Source organism: Acyrthosiphon pisum, chromosome A1 (assembly GCF_005508785.2).
Source record: "Acyrthosiphon pisum isolate AL4f chromosome A1, pea_aphid_22Mar2018_4r6ur, whole genome shotgun sequence".
Lineage (NCBI taxonomy): Eukaryota > Metazoa > Arthropoda > Insecta > Hemiptera > Aphididae > Acyrthosiphon > Acyrthosiphon pisum.
In genome coordinates, this window is record NC_042494.1 from 148882638 (window position 1) to 148895821 (window position 13184).

The 13184-nt window shown below is 37.9% G+C and overlaps 1 protein-coding gene across 2 annotated transcripts in view; it reads left to right on the forward strand.

Moving 5' to 3' along the window:
* The window catches only part of LOC100159100 (LIM/homeobox protein Lhx9), a 59600-nt gene that overhangs the window by 25720 nt on the left and 20696 nt on the right, over nt 1–13184 (forward strand). For both annotated transcript variants that reach the window (XM_001945969.5, XM_008183491.3), the window contains exon 4: nt 9509–9978. In XM_001945969.5, coding sequence (XP_001946004.2) covers nt 9509–9978 — 470 coding nt within the window. The remainder of the gene's footprint in view (nt 1–9508; nt 9979–13184) is intronic.

The window sequence follows — 13184 nt, forward strand, 5'->3', positions numbered from 1 at the left end:
CCGCTATTTAAACGGACTTGTAATAACTAATAATACACTATGTAGGTATTATAGATTATTAATTTTTTATTAACTACATATTATTATACCATTATAGGTAGTAGGTATACATAATAAAATATATAATGCAGGGCTATCATTAATGTTATCTGATAATAACACGTCTGGACGCATAATGTGGTAGGTACCTATTATTTTAGGACGTTTTATACCTTAAGGGTGCTAAATATACGTTCCAGGGCCCAATATTAAAAAATTCAAACTCAACACGTTTCTACATGTCGACACGTATCAAATACAACCTCGCGCGGCCCATCATACGCCAGCATAAGAGCTGTCCAACCTGCAACATCCAATACTATTCCGATTCAAAGTCAAGATTTTGAACGAATTCAAAACCTCATTAACCCTCTAATCTCTTTACTTATACCGTCCTTTTAAATAAACTCACAATAAGCTTCCTATGGTAGTCATTGAGTCATGTATTGCTTATCAAATTTTTTATCCACAAACCTCATTAAAATTATCACTATTTATATTTAATTTCCCTGCCATACCTATATAATATGACCATAATCTTTAACTGCTTTGTAAACATTATAGAATCTATGATCAGCTGATATGGTATCATATCTTAAAATACATAAATGTCATAAGCTATATAATTATGATATTAAACTTTTATGAGCATTAACTTGGTAAATCATTTTAAATAATAATAAAAAAGAAACAGACAATTCAATTCGAATACACATTAAAAAATATAGTTGTCTTAGTCTTAAAATATTATTAGGTAAAACTATATAACCGACTTTTGATTTAACCAAATTACCTTATAAAACAGTTTTGAGAAAAAATTTACACCAAATAATTTTTGGTTTTTCAACCATCGAATAACAATACTGTGCTCACCGGTGGTCTATTTTCTAAAAAAAATTATATCGTATGGACTACGCCGATAGTGAGTTATTATTATTATATTACTTCCCCATACAAAATAATATATAATATACAAATTTTTTCCGTTTAGTTTTGTTCCCCCCAAGTCCACCTATATTATCGTCTATCGATCTATACCTAGTAGGTTTATGCGTAAAACCGCGTATGATGGAATCGCAGATATATATTATATATACCTAGGTAGTTATAAAATGAAAAACACGAAATTTCAAACTACGTGTTGGGTCTATAATTCTCGGCCGCTGGTCGTGCGCGTTTGTTGTCAACCGTGCTCCGCTTAATAAATAACGTGTTAATGCCATACGACGATATACACATTACATTTTTTTGTCGTCTCCGGCTTTTTGTGCCGAGCCGTAAACTGTGTAAAGTCTTAGTGTCCAGCGCCACGGGAGTCCCAGAGTAGTGCTCGTGTACCTAATACGTGACGTTATGCCGATGAGTGTCGCCGCGCGCGCGAAGATTATATAATATGGGTAGAATGTAGACACCGGTTGATCGTATAGGTAGGCAGATGTTAAAAAAGCTGTCTATGACATCAGGACTAAAAGTTTATTAAGATACCTCTTGAATACTTTATTAGTATTCTACACCGTATATGATATTATTATGTCTTGTGTCTTGTATTCGTATAGTATTGTAGATAGATTTACATATTATAGATCTATATTATCGGACATCCTACAAATATGCATCGCCCCCACAACCCAGGATGTCTAATCTAAGCTGTTAAACTAGGTCCACTGTTTAGTAAATTTGAATACTACAAGACGTATACTTATGCGCGTCACTTGTCACCACCAATGTATATTTCGTCTACCGAATTTGTCATTATAAAATGATATAGGCTAACGGGGCCCCGGATGAAAAAAGAAACAAATTTAAAACTCGTGTTTAGAAAAATGAAGTAGTCTTCAATATATTATTATATTCATTGAGTTAAAAATCATCATTTAGATAACAAATGATGATGCTTATAATATGTTATATGTTGTTCAAGTACACGCATTCCAAAAGGTTTTGTCTTCAAAGAACGTATAAAACCTGCAGAGTGTGACATCATGATTTCCATTATATTGGGTGACCACCTAGGATACTTTTCCCAACCCCGTTTCGACCGTTTCGAAGGAGCTGGATACCATTATATAATATGATGCTCAACCCCGCTCGATTCGTGATGAAGCGTAAATCGTTAAGTCCATTATTCCTGCGTGGGGGTGAAAAAATGTCAAACCGTTTAAGTGGACGACGTTCTCGCAATTGAGAACGCACACGCACAATATTCCTATCGATATACCTACTTATTACTCATGTTACCTGAGTTGTGTATTAAATATATATACATTTATATGATAAATGGTGTTCGCGTCACGGCCAACAACAGAAAACGTATATAGGTGTACACATGCGAGTTCTCACGTGGAACGAATGGCCTTTTGGTATATTATTCGCTGTTATCCCAATAATAATAGTAATAATAACGATGATAATTTAATAAAAACATAACAGCCAAACGATAGAGGGCACGCATTATTGCGCATTGTACCATTGTGTCCACTATGACTTGGCACAACCCGCGACCCTCTCTCTGTATAATAATATTATTCGTATAGGTACCTACAATATAATAATACATATGTATATCCGACAGTCGGGTGACCGTGGTCGAAGCTGATCACGCACACATTCACGCGATAACATGACGATCGCCAGCGGTCGCGGCGCACGAAACGCGGTCATTACCTATATTATACATATTATTATATCATAACGTTTTTATTATTGTTGACAGTCGTCTATATTGTTTGTTTTTTCGTAAAATAAAATAAAAATATTTAATATTTTATGTGTACCTACGTTAAAATAAATATTATTTGTTCAAATCATTGATTAAACCGTATCAATAATACGTTACAAGATCGTGCGCATACATGATGTTTTAATATTATATATTATTATACGGTAGAGGTCAGTATCGTGCGCGATTGAAAAAACACGTCGTCTGCTGTTTTAATAACGCGTAATATTATAATATTGTAACTGTGTATTATACACGACGGTCATATATCGACACGTCCATCTGTGATATTTTCGAAGACTGACGCGGAGGTTTGGACAAAAAAAGAAACGACTTCGGGTTTGCGTTCGTGTAATACGCGTATTCTGGCAGCGAGATGTCGTGTAAAAAAAAAAAATCGAGAAAGGCGGCTTCTTAAATAAAAAATAAAATCTAAAAAGACCCGTAAAAAAAAAACTGGAGCAGATAAAAAACGATCGAGAAATCCTTTGAATGTCGACGTCATGTGCGGCGACAAACACGTGGGTCTTATATTAAGTATAATATGTATGTACAACACATGTAAACGGCGGCGCGTCCAGAATATTATTTTCTATAGCATATAGTGCACCCGCGTGATTTATGGCGCTTATATTATATATATATAATATACGTCGAGAAACTCGCGAAAACGGTTCGCGTATATTATAACATGTAACCCTCACACCCTCACTATACCGCACCCCGAGTACTGGTATAATACTATACGTGTGCGAGACGCCACTATACTAGCTATATATATATATATATATGATTTACGATTTACGATCGACGGGAAGCGTACGACGCAATAATAATACGACGATAGTCTGGAAGAAGTTTCGGCGGCGGCGAATTGTGTGGTCGATCCATGTGTACATGTATATACGAGTAGAGTTGTAAGTCGTGTATATAATATTATAATAAATAATATCGTGTGCAGAAGTAGTTGTAGTACTACGGTTTTGCTTGTCGCGCGGTGCAACCTGCACATGTGCAGCCTCACTGCTGCCGCTTGCACGTGATCGCAGTTAAAACGCGCCGAGAAAAGATCGCCGAGCGACTCTCCGGTCACGGCGTTTGGGTCGTGCTAGGGAAACGGGAAGGGGGGGGGGGTTGTTACTGTCGCAACGATAGTCGCAAAAAAATAAATCAAGGAATGTGCGCTACGAAATTATTTTACTCGCTCTCGAGTTTATCTCCGAACGTCAAATTAATAATAATAATAAACACGACGACGTTCTGCATAAATATATATATATATATACGACGACGTCCTCTAACAATGACAGACGCGACTTAAAATTCCTACGGATGACTATATATATATTATTTAAATATCACTCTCGACTAGCCGGGGCGTAATCGGACACTAGGTACGCGCAATACATAATAATGTCGTATTACGCCGCGTTATACCATATACCACGTTATACGCGATGGGTGAAAGAAGAACCCCCGCCGCAGTCAAACGCGAGCTCACCCGACACGTACGACAGTTCTTTTTATTGAATACTTGACCATTTTTTTGGACCTAATCTCGGATGCCGCTCGGAGTCCGAAAGATTTAAGTTATAGTCGTATGCGTTATATTATTATAAAATATATGTATGACGATATGTGTATATCTATACATAATATGCTTACGACTATAGACGCGCGTGTAGGACCGCGAAGAGGAGTAAAAAAAGAGAATAAAAAATGAAATAATACGACAGCGGACCGCGTCCAACACGACGACACCCCGCCGGGCGCGCGACTAAACCGTCTAAGTGCGCATCTATATATATTATTTTGTACACTATTATTACGATCTTCTTATTATTATTCTCCGTATTCTCGGAGACGATACGATCTCGGACGCGTGCCCCCGACGCCGGTGCCCGTTTGCAGCTTGTCTATATAATAATAATAATGATATAATATTATAGCTGCTCCCGCGGCGCATTCGTATCTCTGCTGCAAGGTACTTCTGCGACGTTTATATTATATTATATAGCAGTAGATGCAGCAGCAGTGTAGAGCCTACGTGGCTATATACCCTTAAATAGGTATATTCAACTGTTTGAGAAAATCTAAATGTACCTCTAATTGTACATTGTGCGTGAACTGATGCAACGATGCGACGACCGGAAAATATTTTGGTTTTCAGTAGAAATATACAAATAGTCGTACGTACGAAGGGGAGGTTTCTTATGTAGGTATAGACAGTATAATATGCAGTCTAATTGTTAAAATTCGAATGGTGTTTATTTCGCGCAGAGTGTGGTAAAAAAATTTTTATATTTCTCCTCGCGAGGTGTTGTTTAATGCTGCAATACCAACTGGTCGGCATATTCCGACCGAAACAGTGTAGGTAGGTAGATACCACAAAAACCATTTTATACCGCACATTCCACCGTTACGGTACTCGCACATTTTTTCGTTGCCTTCCGAAATATTGTTATACACGCGCGTGTTTATTTTTATATTACGTTTCTTTCTCTCTCTTAATAACAGTGGTGTGTGTGTGTGTGTGATATGCTCACGCATGTACGTGTGAATCTCTCATTGATGTTATCTGTTACGACGGATAGTGTTGTTATGTAAAGATAGTGCGGCACACCCGAGCCATCGGGACGGAAGAGTGAGAACCGCGCGCTGCAGAAGTAACAAGACTTGCACACGCATATTATCACACACACGCACACATACGTGCACCACCGTACACATCGTATGACGCTCGTGGTTTTAAAACGATTTTTCGAAACGTGTAGACGATATTATTATTATTGTACATGTATGCGCGAGCGATGCGCCTAATTAACACCGTAATAATAACACACATACGGAACAATGCATTTCTGTTTTGCTACCTAGGTTTTTTTTTTTAAAAACATTTCATCCTCGTCGTTTATTATCCGGCCTACCTGTTTTTTAGTGTTTGTTCGTACGGGATGGGCGCTATACATGCATGATATTACTATATAGCCGTTGATTTTTCGGACTTCACGCGTCCCGGAACCTCGCAACAGGAGACATAGCGCGCCCAGCAGTCTTGAGAAAAGTATATTATACACAACAACGTGTATTTATATATTTTACTACCGGCCGCGCGAACACATCGCGTGTTGTGTCCCCAAAAACGGATTTCCTGCTGCAGCCGGTCTCGTCGCCTATATATTATATTTTAACGTGAAAACCTGTAAAAATGTTTGATTATTAAAAAAAAAAAGATAATAAAAATAACGACAGTGACCATAATAATAGTTATTTATGTACTCTCTGCAGGAGCAGCTGCATGTATAGTGCGCACAAACGATGAGATCGCATATCGGATCTATCTCCTTATCCTATATAATAACTATGTATGTCGGGCAAGTTATAACTACCCCTGGTTTGACGAACACGATTGTTAATCGTTTTCGCGAGGCGTGTCAAATTTCTAAACCAGATTTTTTCGTCTAACGACGACACGCATTGCAATGAAAATTCAAAAAAAGAAAATTATCGGCGTAGTATGACCTAGTACAGAACCACGACTATATTATAATATATAACGTGCACGGTGTACCTACACTCATTTAATATTTCGAGCTGCTGCCGTATTGTGTGTCGTTACCTATATTATATTATATAGTAGTTCACGGTCCCGCGAGTCAAACCGACCCGAACCGTTCCGCGGTAAACGCGACACCGCGACACAGACCGTCGATTCGGTTTTGGTTTTGTATATTTTATAATAATATATATTATAATAATAATGCTCCGAGGCGCGTTTCTCGGTGTCTCGCGTGGTATATCATACACCAATGATTATGTTATATATACACATACGATAGAACAGCCGCGGAGGAGAAGAAAAAACAAGCGCTCGGTGACACGCCGAGGCCACGCTCGTACCCGACGTTCGGGTTAGGTGTAGGTTTGGCGTAGTTAAAATTCTAGTTACAAAAAATAAACATATACCTAGTACGAATAAATATCGCAAAATAATACAAGGAATTACTGTGCAATAAATAATAATGATAATAGTTTTTCAAGACGCGGGTGGCGTATATAAGATAACGTTTGCCTCCTCCCCCCCAATAGTGAAATATTGTTGTTTTCCCGGCGGCGGCAGTGGAGGTAGTTTTCCGCGCGCGTTTTCATACGTGCACGTGATATTGTAATATAATAATGCGATAATAATAATATATACACCGTCGTCCGCTCCGACGACGCGCGATCGGTCGGACGCGATAACCGCGGTATACATTCGCGGTGCTATACCGGTTTGGACGCACGAACCAAGGTTGCTGCACCGAGTCACCGGCGGGTCACGACGATGCGAACGTAAAAAAAAAAATTATAAAAAAATCACTGCACACCATTCCGTCGAAGTGCACCAATAACGATACCGTGAGCGGTTTCTGCACAACAATATCCATAGTATATACCTATAACGCATGTTATTGGTTAGGTACTATCTATTATAATTTATATTATGTATTCTACCTATGTATAATACTTATTATTATTATAGGTTTATATGCTAATGATATAAACTCGCGAAAACTGGACCAATGCCGATGCGTGAGGGGGGTGGTGGGTAGGACGAGGAAGGACGAGGAAGGGTTGGTAATTTGCGATAATCGCGGGTGCAGTGTAATGCGCTTCGACAGTGTACGGTGCAGCGCTGTCTTGACGTTATATGGAAATCGTGGCGAAAATCGCCAACCCGCCGCCTACAGAATATATATTATAATATTATAATTATCATCATGCTCTGCCACCGACGCTGCAGCCGGAGCCGGAGCAGCAGAGTTCGCGCAGCGTCTCCGCTAGGAAGATCTCTGTGCTGCGATAAGTGCGCCCCGATCGGGTTCCGTAGAGTCCGTAGATACAATACTATTGATACTATTTACTTATTTATATTATATTATTATATTGTAATAATAATAATGTGTGCGCGTATCGCTTATAAATCGTTTTGAATTACGCGCGCGGAATGTGTCTGCGGTCTAGAGGACACTCCTTTTTTTCATATTATTCACGCGCCATATATTATACCTATACGCGTAATTGGACGTTATACATATTACATATTATATAATTTTTATATATTATACTCGTGCGCGCTAGACGGCTGGCGGGCGGGCGTTGAGTGCATAAAATATACATCGGCATTTTTTCCCGCAGTTTTCGTGCCCAAATCCGGACGTGTCTGACGACGATTTCTATCCATTTGCCAAATATATAACGACTGTTTTTTTTTGCGGTTTTCGCACAAGTGGACTCGAATCCGGCGGCCGTCTCTCCTCCAAACGGTAAACCGTTAAAAAAAACCAGCGCACACGCATGCCCCCGGCTGTTGTTTTTTGTTCTCGAGTTCACACTCTCGTGCACGGATAATAATCATATTATTGCGTCTCCCTCTAGGTATACATATATATTATTACGCAAATAAACAAACAAAACTGCAGAGACGGTGACGGTGGAAGTACCTATACACGCTGCACATAGTTACACATTATATGTGTATAATAATATATATTGTTATGTTATATATTATATTATTAGAACGGGATAAACACTAGTGTAACAAACAACAACACGGTAAATACATTCATTGAACCGGTAACCGGAAAACACACACACACACACACACACCGGGGGGATGTAAACCACCGCGCCCTCGACCGGGCAGGGACGAGGGCGGTATCGCCGGTATCCCGCTGAGGTATTTTTATTATTATTTTGTGGACCCCGGGGAGAGGACTACTGTCGGCGGCGCTGGCAGTAGCTGCAGCGATTACGACGATACGCGTAGGAAATCATACGTTGTATATTATTATTATAATATAATATATACTTATATACGTTTCTGTGCATTATTTTTCCCAACGGGCCCTTTTGTTCGACTTCGCCGTTCGACCACGCCCACACTGGAGGTGCGAAAAAGATCCAACGGTCGCCTTCTCCCCCTACAACCTCTTTTAGGCACATCAAATAGACACACGCTGTGCGACCACCTTTCCATAACCATGTTATAAACACACACACGCACACGGTTGTCGTATATAAACGTCTCCGCATATATTTTATAACAATAATAATATGTATGTTAGTATGATGAATGGGAAACACGGAAATCAATTGTAAAAACGAGCTGAGCGCTGACGTTAATGATGTTTCGACATTTTTCCTGGGAGATAATAATAATATTTTAATACAACATAGACACACACTCACACATCCACACACGTAAATACACAACGCATTAATGTGATCTATGTTTCACAGCAGAAACATTTAAAATGCATATATTATACTTATATGTCGTGCCTGGACGCATACTTTTTTTAATAGAATATTTGACTTGAAATAATTCCAATTAAAAATCTATACTTTTGCGATGCGATGACGTCGTGTTGATTCTCGTGCTTACAAAACGTGTACCTATAATATTATAGTGTCGAGGGACAACGAAAAAGTGCGTGTACTATAGCAGATTTATTTCTTGAGACCTGCAAAGACACACGAAACAATTAAATTAATCTTCCTCGTATGTTCACTGCTGTGACATCAAAATATGCTTTTTATCGATGACCCCGCTGAAAAGTGCACTCCCCCGAATCTCGAACTCGAATAAAATCGTCCACTTTTGCGTCGACTATATATCGATGATAAACAAGACGATAAATGCCTATATATATATAGTACCTATATTTAACCGGAAACGTATTAATAATATTTTGTGCGTGTCCGCAGGTTGTACGGCATACGGCGGTGCGGCCGGTGTCACGCAGGAATTTCACCGTCGGAGCTGGTGATGCGCGCCCGGGACACAGTGTTCCACGTGCCGTGTTTCAGTTGCACCGTGTGCTTGGCGGTGCTGACCAAGGGCGATCAGTTCGGCATGCGCGACGGCGCGGTGTTTTGCCAGCACCATTACCAGCAGTTCGGGCCGTCGTCCGCGTCGCTGCAGGCCCAGCAACAGCAACAGTCGCCGCTGCAGAGGACCATCATGCCGCCGTCGATGACGCCCGTCCAGTCGCCGTACCCGTCGTCCCGGGCGCTCGAGTCGCCCGCGCCCGGCGCCGGCGCGTTTTTCAACGGCGGTGCCGCGGCTACCGGTGGTGGCGGCGCGCCCGCTGTCCCCGCGCCCACCCAACCTCGGCAGAAGGGCCGTCCCAGGAAGCGCAAACCCAAAGACTTGGACGCCATGACCGTCAATATGGGTGAGTTGTATATATAGATAATAACGAATTATACAATCATTGACGGATCTACAATTTTTTTTGGAGGAGGGGCCCATTGTCTTTTTCCAAGTTTTACGACATAAATATTTAAAAACGGCCCACTTTATTAACCTAGATGCTAGGCCAATGGAGGGCGGGCACCTCTGTCCCTCCCCCCTTAAATCCGCCACTGTATACAATATTATATATAGAAAGGTACTATAATACTGCGAGTCGTTATCCGGGCAAAAGTTTAATTCGCGCTTTTCGCGTGTTTCAAAATGAACGTTATTCTATACCTATATTTAATGTGTTTAAACTTTAAAGTATTATTCTAATCAAAAGTTAATATTTTCAAAATACAGAAAATGTACTCTATATATTGTTACAGCCTCTTTAAAATCGCATTAGGTTTTTTATAATAGGTACAATGTACATACTATTATATATATTATTATATATAGTTACTATTTAGTCACATTTCGAACCCAAATTTTTGAAACTCTAAAATTTAATGAACTCGACTCGAACCGAATGTGCAATTTACTATTCCTTATCCAAACAATTTCCAATTTATTTTTGTAACTTCCCTCGTCGAATATAGTAATGTAAAATATAAAATGCTTGTTACTTTCTATAGTAATTTTGGATATTTGAAAATAATAAAGTACAAAATCAATTTGACATTAGCGTATTTCAAAATAAACCCTATAGTACCTACTTATACATTTTTTCGAAATTCTGCCTAGGATATACAATATTAAAATATTATAATATAAGAACACATTATTTTAGGAGAGTGAGGTGATTAGGTCAAAATGACAAGGTCGTCAGAATTTTTCGTTACAATTTGATGCATTTTATTGCTGGGACGTAATTAATACAATATATGTTTAACTTAAGAGTATTATTTCCTCCATAAATCTCTGTATTGGGTTTCATCGTTATTTGTTTTTGAATATACGATCCAATAACTATTATCCGTACATTTAAATTCATCTCTATTGCAGGTTTCGTATTTAATGGGTTTTAGATTACCGTCAAATTTATAGTATAAAAACAAATCCGTCGGAAATGAAATTAATGTATAACTGCAGATAAACGGTTACGGATTTATAGTATTTTAATCGTGCATAGCCGAAGTCATCGATTATAATATATACACAATAAACATAATATATATAAGCGTGTAATGATAATACGTTCGGAGTCATTATGAGTTCTATTACTATTTAATATATCATATAATAATAATATATGTATACAATATATAGCGTTTATATGTATTCCGACAAAATCGGTTTTTTTATAGCCTCTATAAAAACGAAGAGAGATTAATTATTATTATTAATACTTAACTTAAAATCTGTCAGATTCACACGAAGTAGCCCGTGAGAATGTACACCGACTACGAGTAAAAAACGATATAAAATAACTATACCTACGCATGAACATTCATGTACTAAACCTATATATACCGTTTTTCCACGTGCGTATTTCACAATGATTGGCAGAAAAAAACATACATCGAAAACGCTCGTCAAAGACTAAAGTGGAGACGGCGTAAAAAATAAGATAGTAAAAAGGTGCGCGGGTTTTATACATTACACATAATAGGTATATAAATATTATAAATCGTTATAATAACTATTACATTGTGAGTATGACGTGAGTGTGAGTTGTGAATTGAATGCACTAAAAATTGCCAAAACTATGCTTTAAACGCTCCAAAATACGCGAAATCGTACACAAGTTCTATAAAATTATGTCATGTTAAATACATAAATTGGAAACTACATTACAATATTATGATAAAAAAACTTTTGTCAATAATGCTTTATTTTATAATAATTATTAATAATACTTTTTGTCAGTAATTCATCGACTAGCATGTACTACTGATGACAACACGTATCTAAAAACTAACTGTCCTCGGAAATTGAATTATCTTGCAATTAACTTAAAAAAAAAACACTATAGGTACTAATCATTTAAAATTTTAACAAGAAAACCGTTTTTTTAATTCAACTTACAATGTCGACGTACATATTGTTTAAAAGTGAAAAATTTTAAAAAAAATTGCCCATGGTTATTAAAAAAGCCGTAGGACACTGCGCGTAATACCCTTTCGTTTCCATTCGTCTATTGGCAGGGGGGATGGGTAGTTCTCGATGAAGACCATTTCACACGTATACCACCTATACAATGTAACTATATTATGTATGAATTACACGGCAAAAATATGAAAACAAATCGTAAAAGCGTCCTGTAAACTGTAATATAGTTATAACAATAATAGTAATAACAATATACGTATAGTCCTGCGTGAGACCGATGACGACGCGGTGAAATGTCTTCATCTCGCGCCAATAGTGGAGCTTTCACCCGCGAGGTCCGTCTGAGTGCCGTGAGAAAACGATAGTAGCGCCGTGCGGCCGATGACAACGGAGTATTATACCGACTTAGAGGTACATCGATTTTATGATACGTGTAGGTACATAATATTATATATGACGTCGTTTAAAAATTGTATGCACTTAAAACGTTTATTATATTCCCGTGCCCGTATAGCAATATTGTTTGTTATCATATATAGATACCTGTATCGTCGGCTGATAATTTGCAGATCAATTATGAGGGTTTTTAACGTTGCAAAATAAATAACTCACAACGTCAGATAGGTATTCGGATTCCATATATATATTAACAAACTTGTGTTTATCAGTAAAGTAGCTGGTTTATTGGTTCTCGAAAAATAGTGCGAGAATAGGGTGACAAAGTTGTAGGGAATTAACAACCTCATCGGGAAAGGGGCGTGGTGTGATTATTTTCATCGATACTCGTCTATATATTTACACGCACAAAATTAAGCACCATATTGTTATGCCATACAATATTATATTCAATCGCGTACATCGCGTTACATTAATAGCTTACAATAATTATTATTAGATATATATTATATACTATCACATTTTATGTTCACGGTCTCATTAATATTCAAACACACTTAACGCCGCGGCGAACATCCAATCAATATATAATTAATGTGGTGTAATTATTTAGTATTATGTTCAAACACATTATATTGTTAGGCATATTGCATGTCTATAATGTGTCATTTATGAATCATTTTTTATCGACCGCGCTAAACATAACATCGAAAAATCAACTCTGTACCTACATAAACTTATCTTTATTTATTA